We start from the raw sequence: 11,823 nt of genomic DNA on the forward strand, positions 1-11,823 counted from the left end.
GATGGCCCTGCTGATCCTGCTGTTGCAAATGGAAGCATCACCATTCCTGTTGCAGCTCTGAATGATGACCTGGACATATTTGGCCCAATGATCTCTAATCCCTTGCCGGCCTCTTCTGTACCTCCTTCCCAGGTAAGCAGAAAAAAATACTACTTAAAAGCAACATCAGTCTTCCTTGGTGGTCTCCCATCCAAGTACTAACCATGGCTGACCCTGCTTAATTTACAAGCTCTAGTGATATCAGGCTACTCATGACTATTCAGGCTGATGCTTATATTGAAAATATTTAGGCAGGAATTTGTCTTTCTCCTTTCTTTTGACAGTACTTCATTTAAGTACCATAGAAATCTTACTCTACTCATGCTTGAAGAATAAAATGCTAATAGTTTATGAAATGTTAATACTTGATCATCACTAGATATTTGCAACATCGAGAAATGAGTTGCATTTTAACAGTACTTTCTCATCATCTTGCATCACTGCACAATTTTTAGTGGAGGCAGTTCAGCTTTACCCATAATGGTAACAGCAGTTTCCCAATAACACAAACTAGTCCTAACCATCTGCAATTAATAGCCCTGTTCCTACGTAATAATGAGTAAAAATAAATTAAGGCTAAAGGAAATCCTTTGTGTTTGCAGATACTGCAGTGTTCAAAGAAAATGCCTAATTACTTGAGAGAATCAGTGTAGATCCTCAATAGGGGGAAGTTGGGAGCAGATCTGAGAAGTAATCATGTATAGCAGTGATTCCCAAAGTGGGCAGTACCTCCCCCTGGGGGGCAGTGGGATTACCTAGGGGGGCACTAAGAGACAAGGGGGCAGCAGGGGGGCACTAGAGGTGGGCCCCTTCAACTGTGTTGTTGGATAGGGTAGGGGGTGTTGGGGTTGAGTCTGTGGATCCAAGGGGGTGGTGGCCTGAAAGGTTTGGGAACCACTGATGTATAGGATTGGGATGTTAGTCTGGCTTTCTTATGGAAATAGTAGGGATAGCAATGTGTTCTATGTTATTTAATATTATATATTTGCATGATTCATGGACAACATGTATGTTTCAGTCTCTAGCTGTGTCCTCCAGCTGTAAACTAGAAGGTTATGCTTGAGAATGTCAATATGAGTTGCTGTTCCTTTAAAATTGAAAATAAACAAAAATATCTGTTATGGATTTAGTGGTTAATCACTGTCACACAGCTTCAGTGGTGCAGTCTATGGCCAGACATTTGAAGCCAGCCACCTTTTAGACTTGGAATTACTGCAGATATCCCACAGAGATCCTAACTTGTATGTAGAGTTGTTCTTGTACATTCTGATCATCCTGGGTAATTGACTCCACCTACTAGGTCACCATTTTGTGTCTGGCTGCAGTCAGTGGATCTAGATAAGATAGAAAGTTCCTGCAAACTGGAGGTGTGTTAACCCTGCCTCACATCATTTCAATCAGAAGAAAATGAAACTCAACCCAGACAAGAATGAGGTAACGCTGGCTAGGAAGCCTGCAGTCTTAAACAACATCATACTTCACACTTCTGATGCTAGGGTTCAGCCAACCCTTACTGACTTGGTTGAGAGCATAGGGGTTATACTGGACCTAGCATTACCGCTGGAGAAGTAAGCTAAAGCAGCTGCACAAAAAACAACCTTTTTCCCAACTTAAAAGCCTGAAAAATGGCCCTCTACCTTGACTCTGCTGATCGGGCCACCGGGATCCATGCCATGGTAACATTGAGTCTAGACTACTGTAATGTACTGGACCTAGGCCTCGCCTCGAAATCAACTTGGAGACTGCAGTTGTGCAGAATGCCACAGCTGAGTTATTATCAGGAGCTAAGGGAAGCATGGATATTGCACCCATTCTGCAGTCACTCCATTAGCTGCCCATTGGTTACAGGGCTCAATTCGAGGTAATGTCTATCGCATCCAAAGCCCTTCATAGTCTTGGCAGGGCCGGTGCCAGTCATTGTTGCGCCCTAGGCAAGGCTAACTTGTGCCCCCCCACTGCTAACCAATTTTGAAAAACAGATGTCTTGTAGATGTTATAATTAATTCTGTTCCATAGCACTGTTGTGGTACTTACCTTAAAATAAAAAATATAAATTGTCAGTTGCATTTTTTCAAGAAACTAATTTGTTTAAAAACTGTGCCCCTTTAGGCCAGTTCTGCACCCCTCTGAGGTCTGTGCCCTAGGCGACCACCTAGTTTGCCTAATCGTAGCACCGGCCCTGAGTCTTGGACCCTCATATCTGCAACACCTCCACCTTACCTATGTCCTGCTATGACCACTTATTTGAGCAGGGCCTTCTGCAGGTGCCACCCTGCAAATGGGCAAGATCAACTGTCTGTATATGTGCCTTCTCTGTTGTGGCCCCTGTCCTATGGAATGGCCTGCCTGAGGAGGTCAGGAAGGCTCTCATGCTTCCAGCACATTGCAAACTATGTAAATCTTAATTGTTCAGGAGGTCACTTTTATAAGGGAGATAGGGTGACATCATAACAGACTAATCCAGGAAAAAGTACTGTTTCTACTGATGTAATGTTTTGTATTAACATGTCATGTTTAATACATATGCTTTGTTGTGCATGAGATGCCTCTAATCTACACTTCAACATAGTTTAACAGCATCCATAGAAGCATTTACACTTTTTATTTCTAGTTCACACTGAAGTGTCTCTGGTTCAGAATTGCTTGAGCTACATTCTCTTTCACTGGAGGGCTTTGCTTATGTATTCATTTATAGAAGTATATGAACACACACACACACTCCAGTGACAGACTAGATTCAAACACAGTACTAAACCATGGTTTGAATATTAGGCAGGACCTTGGTGGAATCATGAGGCTTGCATGTTCTCTCCTTAATCTTGTCCTTGCATGGAGCTAGGAAATTAAATGCTTGTTGTTTCTCGTTCCATCGGAATCCCCACCCTCCATATGAGGATTTCAGTTATGTTTTGTGATTCAAACGAAACAAACTATAGCTGTGTAAGTATTTTGTTTCCTGGCCAGGGTGTGTGGGTGTATTTGTGTTATGTATAAACCATTCCATTGTGACTGGAGCAAATTATACAACACACACTGCTTGATTTCATTTCTATTACATCCACATCCACTAATTGTTAGCAGTTAATTTTATAAAACAATGGAATTTTTGTCTACAAAGAACTTTAGTAGTGGAAAACATTCCACCCCGTCTCAATGCTTAACTCAGGACTTAGTTTGGTCTGTATTTATTTCCTGAGGACCATAGAAGACATATGTAAAGAACCTTACATTTTGAGATAAATCAATTCAGTACCTATTGAAAGAAAAAAGATTTGATGCAGTTAAATTATCTCAATGTTTATGTAGTTATTTTTTTTTGCAAAGTTTACCATATATTATGGTTTATGCGAAAATGTTTTCCTTCATGCTCTGTTGGCTTCATAAAAAATGTAGGAATTTCTAGCTTCTAAGGGTGTAGTTCTTCTTGACAAAGACTACTGAACCATTCAACCTGTGAATTTGTGCAGTGTCACTGTGCCTGAAGCACTAAAAATAGATTCCTGTGTGTGTTTTGAAAACACATTTGAAGTCTTTGAGAATCCAAACACAAAATCCAAACTTCACTTTACTTTGGATCCATTTGTATAGCTTGTTCTTCACTAAATGACCAAACCATTAAGCAAGCTGTTTACAAGATCATTTGCATAAAATACTTTAGTAGCTAATTCATACTCATTGTATTAAATATTTTGATTAATATTTTGTTTACTAAATGAGGGTTTTTTTTGTAATCATATTTCATTTTGTGAAAAATATAGGCTAGCTCAATGTTACTTCATGTTTGTGTATGCTTTCTTTGAAATGAATCCAGCTGTTTTTATTATAAGAATTACTGATGTGTGTCCAGGTTAATTCATGCAAGCAACCTATTTCTTGCTAAAATAGAAAAGGAAGTCAGGCAGTTTGAGTCACAAAATGTTTTTAGAAATAAAGCTGGGTCTCCGACGATAGAAATTTCCCTTCATCCCCAAATTGTTGTCAGTAGTTGAAAGGGAACTTTATACACAGGTTTCTTTACCCTTGCATGATGACTTTGGGTAGACATTTTTCTAAGAGTAACAGCATGAGCCATAAATCCTGCTGCAGAAAATGCATACTACCTCATCTAGAGACAGACACAGAGGCCAAGCTAGATGACCTATCATTACACAGGGCACAAATTCATTTCACTTTTTAAACCTTTCATTAGAGAAGTTTCGTGGAACTAGCAATTGATGGAATTGTCCATCATTTGCTTTGCTTTTGAGAGTCAGCAAACTGTGTGTTGGATCTTCTGGAAGGAGGTTTGCACTATAATTCAGTCTCCAAGGAGAGTATTTGAAAAAGGTACACGGAGATAAGGAAAACATAGAAGAAAATAAAGCCTTTCAGAATCTTGGACTGCAGTGGAGAAGTTAATCCTTTTAGGCAGGTATCCTACCTGAACAACTACGTATGTCATAAAGGTAGCTGTAGGACAGAGTCCTACTTTTTCCTTCATACTTAAGAAGATAATATCCCTCAAATTCCTTGAGAAATACTTGTCACTGAGTCTGACATTCTGTTGAATTTCTGTAACCCTTTTGAATAGTTAGATTGGCTTCCCAGCATGTTGTGGAAGAAATACTGTCGACTGTAAGAGGGATGGGGGAATTTGATGTTCAAAGATGCATGCATTACATTTAAAGTAAATCCTGCAAAAGGTCATGATTACGTGATTTCTTTATAACCTTTTAATTTAAAAGAATGACTGACAAGAAGCAGATTTTCCCCCCAGTATTTATTTGTAAAGTTTGGCAAATTCTGAAAATCAGCTGGTATGCTGCATACTGTAGATTCACCACATTTCTTCATACAGTCTCTCTACCAACAGTAGAAAAAGTCATGTTGTCAAAGACATTATCTTCTGATATTTTGACAGATTCAAGCTCCTATCTAGGGGCCGCTCTACAACTTACACAATAAATTTACTGTGTACACTGGCGTTACACTAATATTTCTTGCCGCAAGCTCATAAAACATGGAAAACATAGATATATACATGCATGTCTTAAACACCTGTGTACAACTGTGGCCCAACTACTGCTCTCACGTGCACACACATACGCACATTCCACAGTTTACATGTTTGCTGTGGGGTCATCTGTATGCAGACATGTTTTTGCATAGTGTGGAATTGTTTTGATTTTGCTTCACACGGAAAACGCTTCCTCATGATTTTAATAATATATCATTGTAATTTATGCAACCTATAAGGGAAACTAAGAAATTAATAAGTGTGTTCTTTGTATGTAACCATAGAAATTCCTCTGCGTGTGTATATTTGTAACACATGATTGTTTCTGTAAAGCTTTTAGATTCTTATGTCCCTTGAAACTGTCAAGGTTACCACTAATCTTGTAACTAAACTGTTTTCTGTTTAGTTTAGGAATGAAATGAATACTAGCTAGCATTTCTTCTGGTAATTTTTTTGAGTAGTCTTCTTTTGACTTTTATTTCCCAGAGTGCTTCCACTATCTCTGCAGCCCCCACTTTATCTGCTGCATCTGGGGACCTTGATCTGTTCACCGAACAAACAAAATCAGAAGAGTCAGCAAAGAAACTGCTCTCCAAAGACTCCATCTTGTCACTGTATGGCACAGGGACCATGCCACAGCAAAATGCTCCAGGTAATTGCTTTCCAAGTCTGATTTCAAAGTAGCTTAATTGAAAGCAGCGGTAAGAACTCAACAGGTGGGGTAGTAAACATGTGTACTAGTGTTCATTTATTTTCCTGTTTCTACACTGGATAAAATAAGCTGAACTAAGTAAGAACAAAAATATTTAAAATTGAGAGGTTGTTTTCCTTTAATGCTACATTTATTCAGAAACAAACTCAGGGAGACTCTTAAAAGCCCCCCCAAATTTAGATTCATTCATGGACTTCAGAGTTGCCCTCCCTATTGTTAGTGATGGGTAGGGAAGCCTATGAAGTGAGATGAAGCTATTAGGGAAGAGACTATTCCTAGACCACACAAAGAGCTCTCCCTCCCTTGCTGTTCTACATTTCGAACAAGTAGCATGAACTAAGCAAGTGTCCCCTATTGCCTAGGAAACTGGACAGTGGCACTTACTTCCTCTATGGTGCTGCCAGAAGGCAGCACACCTCCACAAACTAGGCAAGTGTTGGGGGAAGGGTAATGGGTGAATTTTTTTCCATTCATTTATACCCCTCCTTTCTCCCCAATGGGGACCCAAAGCAGTTTGCATCATTTCCTCTCCTCCATTTTCTCCTCCCAACAACCACGTGAGGTAGGTTAGGCTAAGAGAGTGTGATTGGACCAAGGCCACTCAGCAAGCTTACATGACATAAGAGGGGATTTGAACCTGGATCTCCCAGATACTAGTTGGATACTCTTAACCACTACACCACGCTCAGTTCGAGGGAAATGATACCATCCTATGCATTATAAAAAAATCAGATATACCCTTTATTCGTGGATGTAGAAATGTTTGCACGTGGACCCAGTAGGATTTTGTAGGAGCCAGGCTGGAGAAAGGAGAGAGATGAACATGGGAGCACAGTAGTAAGAAAAGATCCCGTATTGTTGGTCCATTTGAGCTTTTTTTTATCATTCCACCCCACCAGCTGTCTTTCTTTTAAAAGGTAAAGGTCCCCTGTGTGCAAGCACCGGGTCATTCCTGACCCATGGGGTGACGTCACATCCCGACGTTTCCAAGGCAGACTTTGTTTGCGGGGTGGTTTGCCAGTGCCTTCCCCAGTCATCTTCCCTTTACCCCCAGCAAGCTGGGTACTCATTTTACCAACCTCGGAAGGATGGAAGGCTGAGTCAACCTTGAGCCGGCTACCTGAAACCAACTTCTGTTGGGATCGAACTCAGGTCGTGAGCAGAGCTTTTGACTGCAGTACTGCAGCTTAACACTCTGCACCACGGGGCTCTATTTAATTGAGAAGTGCCACATAGGTCAACCCTATCTAGAAATTATAGAGGGTAATTTCAGAGTCTCTCCTCCAGTGAATAGTTGCTGGCTGTAAAGGAAAGCACTCTGCATATGCACATAACTGTTCTTATTTGCTACTGTTATATATCTTACACAGTTGAATCCTACTATCGGAAGAGGTTCTAGAGCTGTGGTGTGAGAATCTCTGATTTGATTAAGGCATCGCTTCCAGGGAAGGCTGTTGACAAAAAAGAATAAAGAATGCGACTGTAAAAAAGATAATGAGGTGTAAAAATGCAGGAACAAAGGGGAGGTGAAAATACAGAGGAGATGAAAGAGAAAAGCATAAAAAATGGAAGCAGCACAGGAAGTACAAGGGGAGAAAAACCTGAAGAACCCATTAGAAGAATAGATGATGAAGAACGTGCTTTGCTAAGCCCTGATAATTGTCTAGCTAACTCCTCTCCTATTCTAATTAGTCAAAGCCGAATCTTGGGGGGGTCTGGTGGGGCACTTGCCCCGGTTGCGAGGGGAGGGGGGCACTGGTGCGGGCATCTGGTGAAGAGGGCCGCCATTGCATGGGTGCAGCTGCCTGTCCACAGCCCAGCTGATGCGTGCGGTGCTGCCCTCCCTCATCTCGTACTGGTGCTAGCTGCTGCCGCTCACCCAGTCCCCCCACATGGGGAGAAGAAGAGCGCCGCCTGCAGGCACAGGAAGGCCTCCTCAGTGTTGGCTCTCCTGCCTGCAAGATCTCAGCACTCTGTCCAGCTCCCCTCCAGATTGGGGCTCTTGAAGGCAGTGGCCCATTGGGGCTCTTTGTCCCCTCACCACCACCAGCCCACGTCAGCCAGTCCATCTGTCTGCCCATCTCTCTCTGAGGAAACAGCCACCGTGCACCCCACCCAGTGCATTTGTCTCCACCCCTGGGGCCGCCAGTGCCTGGCTCCAGTACACGCAGGTGGCACACCCCCTCCCTTCCTTCCCCCAGCTCTGTGCCTGTCATTAGTTAGCTATACACTCCCCAAGTTAATGTGGTTTGACAAGCCACAGGAGCAAATGTAACAGATATTCAATATCTGACCGATACTGGAGGGGAGAAACAGGAGGAAAGGTAACTGTTAGACTAAACTAGCATGCACAATAAATTAAAGCAACTCTATCAAGATAATGCTGAACCCACCTGTAGCCTACCTGAAGCAGTTATTCCTGAACTCTAGGTGGCCTGAACTCACCTCTGATAACAGCCCCAGCCTCTTCGTATCAAATGCTGCTAATCAGATAAAGCAACTACCAGCCCCCAATTCCTGCTAGGTCACCACCACCTCAGTGTGAAAATGCTATAACTAAGCCAAACTGCACTGAAAGGGCTGTATGGCTGAGAGAGCAGGAAGAACTAGCAGCCACGTGAGGTGGAAGGAATAGCTTATCCTCTTCAGCATCCTAGAGGGAGACACTATTTTTTAAGCATCACTGGACTATTCACTGCCTGGATTTTGTACCCTTGTGTTAATTTTGTTAGAAATTTAATTTGTAATAATTGAGGACTTTTACTACATTTCTTTAAAATTAAGAGTCACATGTTGATAATTAGTGATTTAGTTCAGCAGATACATTGCTCATAAAGTTAATGTCAAACTTTCATGGACATAGCAACAACAACAAAAAAAGACCTGCAGGCTATCTCCTCATTCCCAGCTCATATGTTACAGTGAATGCATGTACATTCGTTTGTAAGAGAGCGCCAGTGTGCGTTCACTTTACAAATGCAACTGGGGACTAGTACCTGAATAAATGTGTGGTTTTAATCACATGTTCAGTCACACATGCATTGAATGTAACATGAGAATTATTCAGTGCACCTATACAGAAACATTGTACACTGTACATGGATTGTACATGCATTAATTGTAACTTGTGAACATCACTTTTTTGTCAGATGGAACTGAAATTGTATGTGGGTTTGCAAAATTATCTTAGAGAATTTAAGATGCTGCTTACACCATAAAATGCATTTTCTTCTTGTTCTTCCCCTTTACCCAATACAGGTGTCTTCATGGGACCACAGTCTATGCCCTTCACTGCACCACCATCAACTCATTTTCAAGGCTTTCCAGCTATGGGAGTGCCTGTACCTGTAGCCCCTGGAATGATGGGAAACATGATGGGACAGTCAGTGCCTGTCATAGGACAAAACACAGGAATGATGGTGGGCATGGGGATGCCCAATGGCTTTTCTGTGGCTGCACAGGCTGCTGGTTTGGGACTTCCTCAAAATGTTGTTGGCCCCCAAGTAACAACAGTGGGACCGGTAGCTGCCCCCCAGAATAAATATGGTATGCAGCAAAATCAACAAGCTCAGTGGAACCTCACTCAGGTAGAACTGTTTTTTCTTTCTTTCTTTTTTGGAAGGGTGTGGGGAGAAGAATCTTTTCCTGTTAAGGTTAAATTCCAGATTCAAGAATTAAGGTGCACTAGATGTATTGCTGCTTCTACTATATTAGTCATACTGTATTTATTTTGGATTTGCTTCTGCGTTCCATGACAGCTGCCAGTTGAAGAAAGTGATGCATGAGTTTAAACTGCAAAAAGAAAACTAACAAGCCCACACTAAGGAGAGAGGGGGAGTTTTATTCTTTCCTAGTTGTGCAGTTGGAAAACTGATTACTCTCTTTGGTTGCCAGGGATTGAGGGTGGGCTAGAAGTTGAAACAAATAAATTGAAATAAGAGCCCTAAGAATTTGCAGACTGTTGAAGTCAATGAGCTCTGAAGGGTGTTAACGTTGATTAGGATTGCACTGAAATTTTTTAAGTTGTGCAGTGAATAATTTTTATATTTCCAGCTTTTTTGTGCATATGTAAATGTGCCAGATTAGTAAATTTACACAATTTAGTTGGGTTCTTTTATGCTAGGCCCTGAAAATGCCTGAAGCAGCCTTTTTCATCCTTGCTTTAATTAAGGTTCCTTTTGTAGCATAATTATTCTCATGTAATATGTAGAAGTACCATATTCCTGAAAAGCTTATTTTTTTTAAATAGGTGGGAGAGAACATTTGTGTTTATTACTAGACCTTGGATTTGCAGAAAGTAGCATCTCTTTGTGACCTTTCTGTTTTCAGGCTCCTTTTGAAGTTCCCACAGGGAACACAAGTTGTCGGTAGCCAATTCATTACAATGCAAAAATCCCTGTAAGCACTGAGTTGTAAACGTAATATTCAACAGGCTCTTTTGATAAAGGGCCTGTTGTATTACCAGTGCAGCTTATTTAATGTTTCCCAAGGGCTGGGTTCTACTCTGCCCTGTAGTAAATATAGTTGTGTGGGTTGAGGCCAGAGAAACACCCAACTCAGATTATTGCTGACTACAGAGGGCTATGGGATCCTGTCAAGGGGAGGAACAACTACACCGATACGGAAATGCAACAGTGAGCCTTTAAAAAAAAATGTTCAGGGCAACGTGTTAAGGTAAAGAGCAATTCTTACCAATTTGAATTAAGAATGAGCAAGTGTGGAAACTAGCTATAAAAAGTGCTCATCCAGAAGTTTGGGACTGCAGTATGAGCGTTTTGGTCTGCAAGCTCTAGGCAACGTCAATTTCTTTGTTGCTAAAGTATCTTTCTGCAAATAGTACAGCGACTGCCGGCTTCCCAGATCCACGATGCACTCTTGGGCATCACCCATCCACACCCTCACAATCTATTTGTCGCTGATGCAAAGCTGCAGTTCAGAAAAGGAAGGTGCAAACATACTCTGTAAAATGTGTCTGTCCTACTAATAAATCTGGATAAAGCTTGGGGGTGGGGGATAGTGGACTGGGATAAAATGTTTTGCTGTCATGCAATTTTTTTCCCTGAGGGTAGTTCAGGACTCCATATGATGCTGCTTTAGAAGGCTTTAATTGAAAAGTTATAAAGTGAGAACAAGAATTAGTAATTTCAGTATACTAGTCATGACTTATCATATGTTGCCTGAATCATTTGTGCATTACATGACATGCTTAACTTTGAATTTGTCTGTATGAATGGTATGAAATTATGGCAAATTATGTTTACAGATACTGGCTGTAAAATGTTCTTAGCAATGATGTTTAAAAAAACTATCCAGATTTCAGCAAATCACCTCTAACTCAAATTACTATCATATTTTATACCCATTTACTTACTGAAAATTGACTTTTTAAAAGTTAACAAAGTCCGCAATCCTAACTCAATGGTACTTCTGAGTAAATATGCTAAAGGATCGCACAGCCAGATGCTCTGGTTGTAAAGGGCTTAAAATTAAACTCTGAAATTTGTCGACAGCTCAGGTCATTGAAGTAGCTTTAAACCACTACAGTAAAATGAAATGCAGTATCTAGTTCTGGATGTATCTTATCTCTTAGACTGGAATCTAAATATGTACAATGTAACTGAAAGCCAAGCCATATGTTACTAGAGCATATGGCTGAATTTCACACTGCAAAAAGCAGGTCACTTGAGTGAGACACATAATGTGGTTACTTCCCAGACTAGCCACACGTTCTCCTTTCTGAGTTTGAATTAATTTATTGACTTTTGGACTATCTCCATTCAACATCGGGACGGGCGTTTCCCGCTGATTCTGAGGTTTCTCGCCACTGAGAGTTTGTGTTGCTCTCTTGCTTTTTCTTACTTGTTGTATGGATTTTGAGTATTTGACTTTGTTATTTGCACCAGTTTGTTTCATTGTATGCATGAAGTAATGCTTTTATTATAATTTAATGAATTCACCAATGTGTGTGTATTATTGAGCCTTCGTGCTGCCAATCTCTTTAACGTAGTTATCTCGGCATAGGTGTTTTGTATTATTGTAGCCTGCAGTTTTTATGGCACAAAAGCACATGGGTAAG

General features: G+C 41.0%; 1 protein-coding gene across 4 annotated transcripts in view; it reads left to right on the forward strand.

The window, feature by feature from the left end:
- SMAP1 (small ArfGAP 1) overlaps positions 1–11,823 on the forward strand; it is a 71,559-nt gene that overhangs the window by 58,925 nt on the left and 811 nt on the right. For all 4 annotated transcript variants that reach the window (XM_056856524.1, XM_056856526.1, XM_056856525.1 and 1 more), the window contains 3 exons: positions 2–132; positions 5,522–5,687; positions 9,006–9,334. In XM_056856524.1, the coding sequence (XP_056712502.1) occupies positions 2–132; positions 5,522–5,687; positions 9,006–9,334 (626 nt within the window). The remainder of the gene's footprint in view (position 1; positions 133–5,521; positions 5,688–9,005; positions 9,335–11,823) is intronic.

The sequence above is a fragment of the Euleptes europaea genome, chromosome 10 (genome assembly GCF_029931775.1).
Source record: "Euleptes europaea isolate rEulEur1 chromosome 10, rEulEur1.hap1, whole genome shotgun sequence".
In the NCBI taxonomy this organism is placed as follows: Eukaryota; Metazoa; Chordata; class Lepidosauria; order Squamata; family Sphaerodactylidae; genus Euleptes; species Euleptes europaea.